Genomic DNA, 16239 nt, shown 5'->3' with positions numbered 1-16239 from the left:
AGGCTAGAAGGGCCGAATGGCCTACTCCTGCACCTATTTTCTATGTTTCTATTGTAAATAGTTGGGGTCCCAGCACTGATCCCTGCGGCACCCCACTAGTTACTGGTTGACAACCCGAGAATGAACCATTTATCCCGACTCTCTGTTTTCTGTTTGTTAGCCAATCCTCTATCCATGCAAATATATTACCTCCAGTCCCGTGAGCTTTTGTCTTGTGCAGTAACCTTTTATGTGGCACCTTGTCAAATGGCTTCTGGAGGCAACGTTGGTGGTATTTCTCCAGCGACTTGAGGTGTCTGCTGTACATGGTCCATGTCTCTGAGACACACAGGAGGGCGGGTATCACTGCAGCCCTGTAGACCATGAGCTGGGTGGTGGATTTGAGGGCCTGGTCTTCAAACACTCTTTTCCTCAGGCGGCCAAAGGCAGCTGTAGCCCAGGCCTGTCACTCAAAACCCTTCCTCATCTCAATCCAAAGCTCCTCCTCCTCCTCCTCCTCCCAAGATCGGTCCCTCCCCCCCCCCCCCCCCCCCCCCCGGGGCACATGTTGTCCTCGAGCCCCGCGTTGTACGGCCCCCTGTCCTGTCACCAACCCTCGCTCCCACCCTCTCTGCGATTCTGCCACTAAGTCCTCCACCCCTCCCCCTCCCGGGATTGCGATCCCCGTACAGCCGCCAGACTGTGACCACCCCCCTCCCCGTGTTTCTGTCTCCGACCCCAGGCACTGTTGCGCTACGGGGAAGTCGTGATGGAAGGAGTCTCTGGGGTCGCCAGTCTCTTCGCTGAGCCATGCCGGGAGTTTCTGGGCGCTTTAGGGATTAAAGGTAAGCGGTTGCTGAGAGATAGGCGGGAGGTGCAACGGAGGGGCGGCTAGTTATTCCTGCGTGTCTGATGGAGCAGAGGCTGGGCGGCAGATAAGAAATGGGAGCAGGAGTCGGCCATACGGCCCCTCGAGCCTGCTCCGCCATTTAATACGATCATGGCTGATCCAATCATGGACTCGGCTCCACTTCCCTGCCCGCTCCCCTTATCCCCTTATCGGTTAAGAAACTGTCTATTTCTGTCTTAACTTTATTCAATGTCCCGGCTTCCACAGCTCTCTGAGGCAGCGAATTCCACAGATTTACAACCCTCTGAGAGAAGAAATTCCTCCTCATCTCAGTTTTAAATGGGTGGCCCCTTATTCTAAGATCATGCCCCCGAGTTCTAGTCTTCCCCCATCAGTGGAAACATCCTCTCTGCATCCACCTTGTCAAGCCCCCTCATAATCTTATACGTTTCGATAAGATCGCCTCTCCTTCTTCTGAATTCCAATGAGTAGAGGCCCAACCTCCTCAACCTTTCCTCATAACTCAACCCCCTCATCTCCGGAATCAACCGAGTGAACCTTCTCTGACCTGCCTCCAAAGCAAGTATATCCTTTCGTAAATACGGAGACCAAAACTGCATGCAGTACTCCAGGTGTGGCCTCACCAATACCCTGTGTAACTGTCGCAAAACTTCCTTGTTTTTATACTCCAACCCCCTTTGCAATAAAGGCCAAGATACCATTGGCCTTCCTGATCACTTGCTGTACCTGCGTACTATCCTTTTGTGTTTCATGCACAAGTACCTCCAGGTCCTGCTGTACTGCAGCACTTTGTAATAGCTCAGGGGTTAGAGCACTGGTCTAGTAAACAACGGATCATGAGTTTAAATCTCCCTGGGGCCTCCTCCATCTGCCAAATTTTTGCCCACTCACTTAGCCTGTCAATGTCCTTTTTCAGATTTTTTTTGTGTCCTCCTCACACGTTGCTTTTCTTCCCATCTTTGTATCGTCAGCAAACTTGGCTACGTTACACTCGGTCCCTTCTTCCAAGTCGTTAATACAGATTGTAAATAGTTGGGGTCCCAGCACTGATCCCTGCGGCACCCCACTAGTTACTGGTTGCCAAGCTGAGGGCTGGAGGAGGTTCCAGAGATTGGGAGAGGTTGTAGGGGCTGGAGGAGCTTACAGAGATAGGGAGAGGTGTAGGGGCTGGAGGTGGTTACAGAGATAGGGAGGGTTGTAGGGGCTGGAGGAGCTTACAGAGATAGGGAGAGGTATAGGGGCTGGAGGTGGTTACAGAGATAGGGAGGGTTGTAGGGGCTGGAGGAGCTTACAGAGATAGGGAGAGGTATAGGGGCTGGAGGTGGTTACAGAGATAGGGAGGGTTGTAGGGGCTGGAGGTGGTTACAGAGATAGGGAGGGTTGTAGGGGCTGGAGGTGGTTACAGAGATGGGGACGGTTGTAGGGGCTGGAGGTGGTTACAGAGATAGGGAGGGTTGTAGGGGCTGGAGGAGGTTACAGAGATAGGGAGGGTTGTAGGGGCTGGAGGAGGTTACAGAGATAGGGAGAGGTGTAGGGGCTGGGGGAGCTTACAGAGATAAGGAGGCGTGTAGGGACTGGAGGTGGTTACAGAGATAGGGAGGGTTGTAGGGGCTGGGGGAGCTTACAGAGATAAGGAGGGGTGTAGGGACTGGAGGTGGTTACAGAGATAGGGAGGGTTGTAGGGGCTGGAGGTGGTTACAGAGATGGGGACGGTTGTAGGGGCTGGAGGTGGTTACAGAGATAGGGAGAGGTGTAGGAGCTGGAGGTGGTTACAGAGATAGAGAGGGTTGTAGGGACTGGAGGTGGTTACAGAGATAGGGAGGGTTGTAGGGGCTGGAGGTGCTTACAGAGATAGGGACGGTTGTAGGGGCTGGAGGTGGTTACAGAGATAGGGAGAGGTGTAGGAGCTGGAGGTGGTTACAGAGATAGAGAGGGTTGTAGGGACTGGAGGAGGTTACAGAGATAGGGAGGGTTGTAGGGGCTGGAGGAGGTTACAGAGATAGGGAGGGTTGTAGGGGCTGGAGGTGGTTACAGAGATAGGGAGAGGTGTAGGGGCTGGAGGAGGTTACAGAGATAGGGATGGAGGAGGTTACAGAGATAGGGAGGGTTGTAGCGGGTGGAGGAGGTTACAGAGATGGGGAGGGTTGTCGGGCTGAAGGAGGTTTGATTTGTAAACATGGCAAAATAAGTCCATATATTTTGTTATGTATAACCATGCAAGTTATGTATGATGAGTGTTTGTCATAATTACTTCTTCATTAAGGAGGGAGAAGATTAATATATAGCTCCACCTGGTGGACTGCTGCTCCACCTGGTGGACTGCTTATGGTAATGCAGCCATTGCTGACATACAAGAAAGGCAACAGGAACCTGACCTGTTTCTGTGTTAGGAACCATCTTGTGACGTCTTGTGTGTTGTGATGTCGAGAATATACCATGCTTATCTTTGCCTCCCTCCCCCCCCCCCCCCCCCCCTCTAGGTGGAGCGACGGGAGCGGACGGCGAGGGCCTGAAGACGGCCCTGAGCTGGGCGTTGGCGGCCCTGGTCCTCTACCTGGTCCTCTCGGCCGCCCTGCGTCTCCTGGCCGCCCTGGCGGGACGCGTGCTGTGGCTGGCCAAGCTGGGCCTCTTCCTCCTGGGCTGCGCCTACGTGGTGGCCACCTGCCAGGACGAGGGGAGGAGGAGCGCCCTGCTCCTGGGCCTGCTGGCCCTCTACCTGCTCGTGGGTCGGGTGGGGCTCCCGTTCCCGGGCGGGGACCGCAGGGACGCCCGTCTGGAGGCCAAGGTCAGCAGCCTGGAGCGGCAGGTGGAGGAAATGAAACGGACAGCTGGTCGCCGGAAGCGTGGCAGCTACGATTATGACTACGACTAGCGGGTGACCGATTTTTTTTTTTTTTAGCCAAACGCCAACTAACTGCGGGGGAAGGGGGATCAAATTCCTCTCCGAAGGTCACACGGATCACTTGTTGTCGCCAGAGACGCTGAACTTTTTCCCCCGCCACACGCTGCGATCGACTATCTGAGACCACGGCCGACCAAAGGCACTTAACCTTCTATGCAATGCCATTTTCTGTCTCTGGTCCATGTCGGTTGGTGTAGGGATGTGTGTTTTTCCACTCTACTCGAATTCCTAGACCTGGGAACTTACCGTGGGGGAGAGGTCAACACATGGCACAAAATTTTAGGCTCAACCCAATGTTCAGTTTTAACAACATAAGAAATAGGAGCAGGAGTCGGCCAAACGGCCCCTCGAGCCCGCTCCGCCATTCAATACGAGCATGGCTGATCCGATCATGGACTCGGCTCCACTTCCCCGCCCGCTCCCCATTACCCCTTATCGGTTAAGAAACTGTCTTAAATGTATTCAATGTCCCAGCTTCCACAGCTCAACCGTTCCTCATAAGTCTCAACCCCCCTCATCTCCGGAATCAACCTGGTGAACCTTCTCCGAACTGCCTCCAAAGCAAGTCTATCCTTTTTAAATATGGAAACCAAAAACTGCACGCAGTACTCCAGGTGTGGCCTCACCAAGACCCTGTATAACTGCAGCAAGACTTCCCTGCTTTTATACTCCATCCCCCTTTGCAATAAAGACCAAGATTCCATTGGCCTTCCTGATCACTTGCTGTACCTGCATACTAACCTTTTGTGTTTCATGCACAAGTAACCCCCAGGTCCCGCTGTACTGCGGCACTTTGCAATCGTTCTCCATTTAAATAATAACTTGCTCTTTGATTTTTTTTTTCTGCCAAAGTTGCCTGTCCTCCTTCATGCTGAGCTGATTTTTAGCTCGCATATTTATATCCCTGTTTTTGAATATGTTTCCCGCTGGGGCGAGATCTGATTATCGAGGTACTGATCCGTTTAACTGGCTGTGGTGATGAGTTTGAGTGGCTACTAATTTGCACATGGAGTCAACTATGCCAAAGATATTTACTTCTGCTGAATGCTGTTATCCACAAATTTGCATTCCGTGGGCGGGGGGGGGTCCTTTGTTGTCAGGTCTTTTTACGAACTCGATGTCTCCATTTTTTCCCACCCTGGTCAATCGAGTTCATGGCTTCATCGCACAATTCCATTGTTGTTATACATGAAATCAGTTTTATGTCCTCGACCACAGAATGTTCTTAATTGTCCAGCTTAATTCAGAAAGCTTGGTTTAATCAATTTTTTAGTTCATGGAGCTGGGTTTTTCTGAAGATTAGGAACCTTGCAATGTCAATGGAATGTGAAATATAGAGACTCTTAACATTCCCGTTCGATGGGCTCTGAGATCACTCGGACCAAAAACACTGCCCTCCCGTATGTAAGATTTATCGTAATTAATAAGAAATAGGAGCAGGAGTAGGCCATACGGCCCCTCGAGCCTGCTCCGCCATTTAATACGATCATGGCTGATCCGATCATGGACTCAGCTCCACTTCCCTGTCCGCTCCCCATAAACCCTTTATCCCCTTCTCAGTTAAGAAACTGTCTATCTCTGTCTTAAATTTATTCAATGTCCCGGCTTCCACAGCTCTCTGAGGCAGAGAATTCCACAGATTTACAACCCTCTGAGAGAAGAAATTCCTCCTTATTTCAGTTTTAATCTTATTCTAAGATTATGCCCCCTAGTTCTAGTCCCCCCCACCAGTGGAAACATCTTCTCTGCATCCACCTTGTCGAGCCCCCTCATAATCTTATACGTTTCGATAAGATCACCTCTCATTCTTCTGAATTCCAATGAGTAGAGGCCCAACCTACTCAACCTTTCCTCATAAGTCAACCCCCTCATTTCTGGAATTAACCCAGTGAACCTTCTCTGAACTGCCTCCACAGTAAGTATGTTAAGACAGGTTTTAGGCTGTAAGATTTATCTGCATTCTACACAGTTCACACTGACCATGTGGCCAGTTCTCTGGACTGCAGCCGCTCCTGTCTCACGTGTTACAGCCATTTTATACCGTTTTCTGTATCTCTGCCCACTGTTTAGCCATTGAAACAAAGGGACACTTGCTCATGATTAATTGGTCTTTCATTCTCTTATCTCCAGGACAGACGCCACCCCCCACACCCACACACACACATCCAAGACAAGTGGGTTTTTTTGCAGGTGTTAAAACTCAGGAGAAAGTCTTTTGACTTTACACAGCATTTTTGGTCACTTGAAAATCGGTCAAGTCAGTTTCAGCCACCTTGGAGCAGTTTGCAGGCACGGTTATTGGGGGAGAGAAAGAACTGAGATGGGAAAAAATGCTATGGTCTTACAGTACAATGGGATCAGATGGAGTGCGGGGGGATTGGGGGGGGGGGGAGACACGGACCTGCCCCTCCCCCGGCCCACCGCACCCATCGACTCCAGTCTCATGTCCCTGCTCTGCTCTCCCCCATTGGCTGCTGGTCCCCTGCGCCCGTCTGTCGGTCAGTTACTGGGCTCCAGACCCGTCCGGATTCTGATATCGCCCCCCCCCCCCGGTCACTTCTGGGTCAGAAGGCCATGGGTTCGGGGACCCCGCTTCAGAGACTACAGGCTCATCCTCTCTGTTGCCCTCAATCTCCCTCCCTCAGCCTCTCACTGTCACCCTCAGTCTCCCTCTCTCTCTGTCACCCTCAGTCTCTCTCCCTCAGGCGCTCTCTCTCTTACCCTCAGTCTCCCTCCCTCTCTGTCACCCTCAATCTCTCTCCCTCAGCATCCCTCCCTCTCTGTCACTCTCCAGCTCTCTCCCTCTCTGTCACCCTCAGTCTCTCTCCCTCAGGCGCTCTCTCTCACCCTCAGTCTCCCTCCCTCTCTGTCACCCTCAATCTCTCTCCCTCAGCATCCCTCCCTCTCTGTCACTCTCCAGCTCTCTCCCTCTCTGTCACCCTCAGTCTCTCTCCCTCAGGCTCTCTCTCTCTCTCTCTCACCCTCAGTCTCCCTCCCTCAGCCTCTCTGTCACCCTCAATCTCCCTCTCTCAGCCTCTCCCTCGCTCTCTGTCACCCTCAATCTCTCCCTCAGTCTCCCTTCCTCTCTGTCACCCTCAATCTCTCTCCCTCAGCCGCTCTCTCTCACCCTCAGTCTCCCTCCCTCTCTGTCACCCTCAATCTCTCTCCCTCAGCATCCCTCCCTCTCTGTCACTCTCCAGCTTTCTCCCTCTCTGTCACCCTCAGGCTCTCTCTCTCTCTCTCTCTCACCCTCAGTCTCCCTCCCTCAGCCTCTCTGTCACCCTCAATCTCTCCCTCAGTCTCTCTCCCTCTCTGTCACCCTCAGTGTCTCTCTGTCACTCTCCAGCTCTCTTCCTCAGTATTTCTGCCCCTCTCTGTCACCCTCAGTCTCTCTCTTACTCTTCAGCTCTCTCCCTCAGTCTCTCTGTCACCCTCGGTCTCTCTCGCTCAGTCTCTCTCTTCCCTCCCTCTCTGTCACTCTCTCTTCCTCAGCCTCTTTGTTGCCCTCAGTCAATCTCTCTCTATTGCCCTCAATCTTTCTCGCAATCTTTCTCTGTCTCACTCTATATATCTCTCGGCCTCTCGCTCACTCAGAAACAGTCTGTCCCGCTCTCCCTCTCTCTCTGACATTCTTTCTCATTCACCCATTCACCACCCTCTGAGTGAAGAAATTTCTCCTCATCTCAGTCCTAAATGGGCGACCCCTTATCCTGAGACTGTGACCCCTGGTTCTAGACTCCCCAGCCCGGGGAAAACACCCTCCCTGCATCTACCCTGTCAAGCCCCTGTAAGAATGTTGTATATTTCAATGAGATCCCCTCTCATTCTTCTAAACTCTAGAGAATATCGGCCCAGTCTGCTCAATCTCTCCTCATCGGACAATCCCCCCATCCCAGGAATCAGTCTGGTGAACCTTCGCTGCACTCCCTCTATGGCAAGTATATCCTTCCTTAGGTAAGGAGACCAGAACTGTGCACAATACTCCAGGTGAGGTCTCACCAGGGCCCTGTATAGTTGCAGTAAGACGTCTTTACTCTTATACCCAAATCCTCTTGTAATAAAGGCCAACATTCCAGCCGCTCTCTTTGTCTTTTCCGCTCCCGTCGCCGGTCCTGATGAGTTGGGGCAAGGAGCAATTGGGTGCTGGAGATGGCGATGCGGGCAGTATCGGACCCCGCTCGCCCATTATACGCAGTCTGAGGGACTGAATGCCAGGCGCTGTGTCCAACAGGAGGCCGATCCTATACAGCGCACCGCCCCCCCGAGTCGAATATCCAGGGCCCCTGGACTCTGAGCACAACAGGCTGAGGCTTTGCTTCTCACGGCCGAGCAGGTGGAACGGCCCCCTTCAGCACGGTGTACACCCACTCGCCTCTCGGGCTCCGACATATCAAACTGACCAAAAACTGATTTCCTGTTTGTTGAGTAAAAGTGTTTGAAAAGAGCCAGCGATGTGTTTTTCATTGTTCCTCGCGACAAACTGGAATGGGGGTGGGTACCGTGCGGGGAAAGGGCAGCAGAGGGGAATGATTGCCGACTTGCAAGGTGCCGTGACGAGCAGGGTTACGGATCCAGAGCTGGTAATTGGGATGAGACTGGATGACCTTTTGTTGGCTGGCACAGATACGATGATAAGTACTGCAGGGAATCGAATACGGCCAGGGTGATGATCTGGACTAGTTTCGGTCGCCTGGGATGGGTCGGAGAGGAATTTTCCCAGATTTTTTTTCTCCCTAAATTGGCCTGGGTTTTTACCTTTTTTTTTTTGCCACTCCCAGGAGATCACATGGCTGCGGTTGGGATGGGGTGTAGGATGTTTCAGTGTAAGGGGTGTCGCAGTTGTGTGGGTCGGGCTGGGTGCTCTATACCTGTCCGCCATTGTTCATAGGTTTATATGTAACCTTCAGGGCTACTGACCGAGGGCCGTGTGGAACATAGAAAATAGGTGCAGGAGCAGGCCATTAGGCCCTTCGAGCCTGCACCACCATTCAATGAGTTCATGGCTGAACATGCAACTTCAGTCCCCATTCCTGCTTTCTCGCCATACCCCTTGATCCCCCGAGTAGGAAGGACTACATCTAACTCTAACTCTTTGTCGGCCGGCGCACACTCAATTGGTCGAAATGGCCTCCTTCTGCGCTGTGGATTTATGTATTAGAAACTGGACTGAAATAACGACATTCGAGCTGCTGTACATAGTTTTAAGATGTTCTTTTGCACTTTTTAATTTGCACTATGGATAGGTTGAGGTTTTTAAATAACCATTCTCACTGATGATGTTGCACTCGTTAGACTGAGAGACCTGAACATCCTCTGAAACACCCACTCCCTGTATCGGGCGAACACTGACACACTCCCTGTATCGGGGGAACACTGACCCACTCCCTGTATCGGAGGAACACTGACCCACTCCCTGTATCGGGGGAACACTGACCCACTCCCTGTATCGGATGGGAACACTGACCCACTCCCTGTATCGGGGGGACACTGACCCACTCCCTGTATCGGGGGAACACTGACCCACTCCCTGTATCGGGGGAACACTGACCCACTCCCTGTATCGGGGGAACACTGACCCATTCCCTGTATCGGGGGAACACTGACCCACTCCCTGTATCGGGGGAACACTGACCCACTCCCTGTATCAGGGAACACTGACCCACTCCCTGTATCGGGGGGACACTGACCCACTCCCTGTATCGGGGGGACACTGACCCACTCCCTGTATCGGGGGGAACACTGACCCACTCCCTGTATCGGGGGAACACTGACCCACTCCCTGTATCGGGGGAACACTGTCCCACTCCCTGTATCGGGGGGAACACTGACCCACTCCCTGTATCGGGGGAACACTGACCCACTCCCTGTATCGGGGGAACACTGTCCCACTCCCTGTATCGGGGGAACACTGACCCACTCCCTGTATCGGGGGAACACTGACCCGCTCCCTGTATCGGGGGAACACTGACCCGCTCCCTGTATCGGGGGAACACTGACCCACTCCCTGTATCGGGGGAACACTGACCCACTCCCTGTATCGGGGGGAACACTGACCCACTCCCTGTATCGGGGGAACACTGACCCACTCCCTGTATCGGGGGAACACTGACCCACTCTCTGTATCGGGGGAACACTGACCCACTCCCTGTATCGGGGGAACACTGACCCACTCCCTGTATCGGGGGAACACTGACCCACTCCCTGTATCGGGGGAACACTGACCCACTCCCTGTATCGGGGGAACACTGACCCACTCCCTGTATCGGGGGAACACTGACCCACTCCCTGTATCGGGGGAACACTGACCCACTCCCTGTATCGGGGGAACACTGACCCACTCCCTGTATCGGGAGAACACTGACCCACTCCCTGTATCGGGGGAACACTGACCCACTCCCTGTATCGGGGGAACACTGACCCACTCCCTGTATCGGGGGAACACTGACCCACTCCCTGTATCGGGGGAACACTGACCCACTCCCTGTATCGGGGGAACACTCACCCACTCCCTGTATCGGAGGAACACTGACCCACTCCCTGTATCGGGGGGAACACTGACCCACTCCCTGTATCGGGGGAACACTGACCCACTCCCTGTATCGGGGGAACACTGACCCACTCCCTGTATCGGGGGAACACTGACCCACTCCCTGTATCGGAGGAACACTGACCCACTCCCTGTATCGGGGGAACACTGACCCACTCACTGTATCGGGGGAACACTGACCCACTCCCTGTATCGGGGGGAACACTGACCCACTCCCTGTATCGGGGGAACACTGACCCACTCCCTGTATCGGAGGAACACTGACCCACTCCCTGTATCGGGGGAACACTGACCCACTCCCTGTATCGGGGGAACACTGACCCACTCCCTGTATCGGGGGAACACTGACCCACTCCCTGTATCGGGGGAACACTGACCCACTCGCTGTATCGGGGGAACACTGACCCACTCCCTGTATTGGGGGAACACTGACCCACTCCCTGTATCGGGGGAACACTGACCCACTCCCTGTATCGGGGGAACACTGACCCACTCCCTGTATCGGGGGAACACTGACCCACTCCCTGTATCGGGGGAACACTGACCCACTCCCTGTATCGGGGGAACACTGACCCACTCTCTGTATCGGGGGAACACTGACCCACTCCCTGTATCGGGGGAACACTGACCCACTCCCTGTATCGGGGGAACACTGACCCACTCCCTGTATCGGGGGAACACTGACCCACTCCCTGTATCGGGGGAACACTGACCCACTCCCTGTATCGGGGGAACACTGACCCACTCCCTGTATCGGGGGAACACTGACCCACTCCCTGTATCGGGGGAACACTGACCCACTCCCTGTATCGGGAGAACACTGACCCACTCCCTGTATCGGGGGAACACTGACCCACTCCCTGTATCGGGGGAACACTGACCCACTCCCTGTATCGGGGGAACACTGACCCACTCCCTGTATCGGGGGAACATTGACCCACTCCCTGTATCGGGGGAACACTCACCCACTCCCTGTATCGGAGGAACACTGACCCACTCCCTGTATCGGGGGGAACACTGACCCACTCCCTGTATCGGGGGAACACTGACCCACTCCCTGTATCGGGGGAACACTGACCCACTCCCTGTATCGGGGGAACACTGACCCACTCCCTGTATCGGAGGAACACTGACCCACTCCCTGTATCGGGGGAACACTGACCCACTCCCTGTATCGGGGGAACACTGACCCACTCCCTGTATCGGGGGAACACTGACCCACTCGCTGTATCGGGGGAACACTGACCCACTCCCTGTATCGGGGGAACACTGACCCACTCCCTGTATCGGGGGGAACACTGACCCACTCCCTGTATCGGGGGGAACACTGACCCACTCCCTGTATCGGGGGAACACTGACCCACTCTCTGTATCGGGGGAACACTGACCCACTCCCTGTATCGGGGGAACACTGACCCACTCCCTGTATCGGGGGAACACTGACCCACTCCCTGTATCGGGGGAACACTGACCCACTCCCTGTATCGGGGGAACACTGACCCACTCCCTGTATCGGGGGAACACTGACCCACTCCCTGTATCGGGGGAACACTGACCCACTCCCTGTATCGGGGGAACACTGACCCACTCCCTGTATCGGGGGAACACTGACCCACTCCCTGTATCGGGGGAACACTGACCCACTCCCTGTATCGGGGGAACACTCACCCACTCCCTGTATCGGAGGAACACTGACCCACTCCCTGTATCGGGGGGAACACTGACCCACTCCCTGTATCGGGGGAACACTGACCCACTCCCTGTATCGGGGGAACACTGACCCACTCCCTGTATCGGGGGAACACTGACCCACTCCCTGTATCGGAGGAACACTGACCCACTCCCTGTATCGGGGGAACACTGACCCACTCACTGTATCGGGGGAACACTGACCCACTCCCTGTATCGGGGGAACACTGACCCACTCCCTGTATCGGAGGAACACTGACCCACTCCCTGTATCGGGGGAACACTGACCCACTCCCTGTATCGGGGGAACACTGACCCACTCCCTGTATCGGGGGAACACTGACCCACTCCCTGTATCGGGGAACACTGACCCACTCGCTGTATCGGGGGAACACTGACCCACTCCCTGTATCGGGGGAACACTGACCCACTCCCTGTATCGGGGGAACACTGACCCACTCCCTGTATCGGGGGAACACTGACCCACTCCCTGTATCGGGGAACACTGACCCACTCCCTGTATCGGGGGGAACACTGACCCACTCCCTGTATCGGGGGAACACTGACCCACTCCCTGTATCGGGGGAACACTGACCCACTCCCTGTATCGGGGGAACACTGACCCACTCCCTGTATCGGGGGGAACACTGACCCACTCCCTGTATCGGGGGAACACTGACCCACTCCCTGTATCGGGGTAACACTGACCCACTCCCTGTATCGGGGGGAACACTGACCCACTCCCTGTATCGGGGGAACACTGACCCAGTCCCTGTATCGGGGGGAACACTGACCCACTCCCTGTATCGGGGGAACACTGACCCACTCCCTGTATCGGGGGAACACTGACCCACTCCCTGTATCGGGGAAACACTGACCCACTCCCTGTATCGGGGGAACACTGACCCACTCCCTGTATCGGGGGAACACTGACCCACTCCCTGTATCGGGGGGAACACTGACCCACTCCCTGTATCGGGGGAACACTGACCCACTCCCTGTATCGGGGGAACACTGACCACTCCCTGTATCGGGGGAACACTGACCCACTCCCTGTATCGGGGGAACACTGACCCACTCCCTGTATCGGGGGAACACTGACCCACTCCCTGTATCGGGGGAACACTGACCCACTCCCTGTATCGGGGGAACACTGACCCACTCCCTGTATCGGGGGAACACTGACCCACTCCCTGTATCGGGGGAACACTGACCCACTCCCTGTATCGGGGGAACACTGACCCACTCCCTGTATCGGGGGAACACTCACGCACTCCCTGTATCGGAGGAACACTGACCCACTCCCTGTATCGGGGGGAACACTGACCCACTCCCTGTATCGGGGGAACACTGACCCACTCCCTGTATCGGGGGAACACTGACCCACTCCCTGTATCGGGGGAACACTGACCCACTCCCTGTATCGGAGGAACACTGACCCACTCCCTGTATCGGGGGAACACTGACCCACTCACTGTATCGGGGGAACACTGACCCACTCCCTGTATCGGGGGGAACACTGACCCACTCCCTGTATCGGGGGAACACTGACCCACTCCCTGTATCGGGGGAACACTGACCCACTCCCTGTATCGGGGGAACACTGAGCCACACCCTGTATCGGGGGAACACTGACCCACTCCCTGTATCGGGGGGAACACTGACCCACTCCCTGTATCGGGGGAACACTGACCCACTCCCTGTATCGGGGGAACACTGACCCACTCCCTGTATCGGGGGAACACTGACCCCACTCTCTGTATCGGGGGAACACTGACCCACTCCCTGTATCGGGGGAACACTGACCCACTCCCTGTATCGGGGGAACACTGACCCACTCCCTGTATCGGGGGAACACTGAGCCACACCCTGTATCGGGGGAACACTGACCCACTCCCTGTATCGGGGGAACACTGACCCACTCTCTGTATCGGGGGAACACTGACCCACTCTCTGTATCGGGGAACACTGACCCACTACCTGTATCGGGGGGAACACTGACCCACTCACTGTATCGGGGGAACACTGACCCACTCCCTGTATCGGGGGAACACTGACCCACTCCCTGTATCGGGGGAACACTGACCCACTCCCTGTATCGGGGGAACACTGACCCACACCCTGTATCGGGGGGAACACTGACCCACTCCCTGTATCGGGGGAACACTGACCCACTCCCTGTATCGGGGGAACACTGACCCACTCCCTGTATCGGGGGAACACTGACCCACTCCCTGTATCGGGGGAACACTGACCCACTCCCTGTATCGGGGGAACACTGACCCACTCCCTGTATCGGGGGAACACTGACCCACTCCCTGTATCGGGGGAACACTGACCCACTCCCTGTATCGGGGGAACACTGACCCACTCCCTGTATCGGGGGAACACTGTCCCACTCCCTGTATCGGGGGAACACTGACCCACTCCCTGTATCGGGGGAACACTGACCCACTCCCTGTATCGGGGGAACACTGACCCGCTCCCTGTATCGGGGGAACACTGGCCCGCTCCCTGTATCGGGGGAACACTGACCCGCTCCCTGTATCGGGGGAACACTGACCCACTCCCTGTATCGGGGGGAACACTGACCCACTCCCTGTATCGGGGGAACACTGACCCACTCCCTGTATCGGGGGAACACTGACCCACTCTCTGTATCGGGGGAACACTGACCCACTCCCTGTATCGGGGGAACACTGACCCACTCCCTGTATCGGGGGAACACTGACCCACTCCCTGTATCGGGGGAACACTGACCCACTCCCTGTATCGGGGGAACACTGACCCACTCCCTGTATCGGGGGAACACTGACCCACTCCCTGTATCGGGGGAACACTGACACACTCCCTGTATCGGGGGAACACTGACCCACTCCCTGTATCGGGGGAACACTGACCCACTCCCTGTATCGGGGGAACACTGACCCACTCCCTGTATCGGGGGGAACACTGACCCACTCCCTGTATCGGGGGAACACTGACCCACTCCCTGTTCGGGGGAACACTGACCCACTCCCTGTATCGGGGGGAACACTGACCCACTCCCTGTATCGGGGGAAAACTGACCCACTCCCTGTATCGGGGGAACACTGACCACTCCCTGTATCGGGGGAACACTGACCCACTCCCTGTATCGGGGGAACACTGACCCACTCCCTGTATCGGGGGAACACTGACCCACTCCCTGTATCGGGGGAACACTGACCCACTCCCTGTATCGGGGGAACACTGACCCACTCACTGTATCGGGGGAACACTGACCCACTCCCTGTATCGGGGGAACACTGACCCACTCCCTGTATCGGGGGAACGCTGACCCACTCCTTGTATCGGGGGAACACTCACCCACTCCCTGTATCGGAGGAACACTGACCCACTCCCTGTATCGGGGGGAACACTGACCCACTCCCTGTATCGGGGGAACACTGACCCACTCCCTGTATCGGGGGAACACTGACCCACTCCCTGTATCGGGGGAACACTGACCCACTCCCTGTATCGGAGGAACACTGACCCACTCCCTGTATCGGGGGAACACTGACCCACTCACTGTATCGGGGGAACACTGACCCACTCCCTGTATCGGGGGGAACACTGACCCACTCCCTGTATCGGGGGAACACTGACCCACTCCCTGTATCGGGGGAACACTGACCCACTCCCTGTATCGGGGGAACACTGAGCCACACCCTGTATCGGGGGAACACTGACACACTCCCTGTATCGGGGGGAACACTGACCCACTCCCTGTATCGGGGGAACACTGACCCACTCCCTGTCTCGGGGGAACACTGACCCACTCCCTGTATCGGGGGAACACTGACCCACTCTCTGTATCGGGGGAACACTGACCCACTCCCTGTATCGGGGGAACACTGACCCACTCCCTGTATCGGGGGAACACTGACCCACTCCCTGTATCGGGGGAACACTGAGCCACACCCTGTATCGGGGGAACACTGACCCACTCCCTGTATCGGGGGAACACTGACCCACTCTCTGTATCGGGGGAACACTGACCCACTCCCTGTATCGGGGAACACTGACCCACTCCCTGTATCTGGGGAACACTGACCCACTCCCTGTATCGGGGGAACACTGACCCACTCCCTGTATCGGGGAACACTGACCCACTCCCTGTATCGGGGGAACACTGACCCACTCCCTGTATCGGGGGAACACTGACCCACTCCCTGTATCGGGGGGAACACTGACCCACTCCCTGTATCGGGGAACACTGACCCACTC

At 55.7% G+C, this 16239-nt stretch overlaps 1 protein-coding gene across 1 annotated transcript; it reads left to right on the top strand.

The window, feature by feature from the left end:
* Positions 1 to 725: 725 nt before the first annotated feature.
* Positions 726 to 6310, top strand: LOC139248083 (voltage-gated monoatomic cation channel TMEM109-like). The gene is made up of 2 exons (XM_070871832.1): positions 726 to 824; positions 3331 to 6310. The coding sequence occupies exons 1-2, from the start codon at positions 749 to 751 to the stop codon at positions 3720 to 3722; spliced, it is 468 nt and encodes a 155-aa protein (XP_070727933.1). The 5' UTR covers positions 726 to 748; the 3' UTR covers positions 3723 to 6310.
* The last annotated feature ends 9929 nt before the right edge of the window (positions 6311 to 16239 follow it).

Source organism: Pristiophorus japonicus, unplaced genomic scaffold (genome assembly GCF_044704955.1).
Source record: "Pristiophorus japonicus isolate sPriJap1 unplaced genomic scaffold, sPriJap1.hap1 HAP1_SCAFFOLD_2894, whole genome shotgun sequence".
Lineage (NCBI taxonomy): Eukaryota > Metazoa > Chordata > Chondrichthyes > Pristiophoridae > Pristiophorus > Pristiophorus japonicus.
The sequence above is the reverse complement of the archived record's forward strand: the minus strand, read 5'-3'. Positions and strand labels throughout refer to the sequence as shown.

What these genes read in the sequence shown, in the direction of transcription:
- LOC139248083 (XM_070871832.1), top strand. Translation starts at nt 749, where the DNA reads ATGGAAGGAGTCTCTGGGGTCGCCAGTCTCTTCGCTGAGCCATGCCGG. An exon ending in GGGCGCTTTAGGGATTAAAG is followed by an intron (nt 825 to 3,330) that starts GTAAGCGGTTGC and finishes CCCCCCCTCTAG; the next exon opens with GTGGAGCGACGGGAGCGGAC.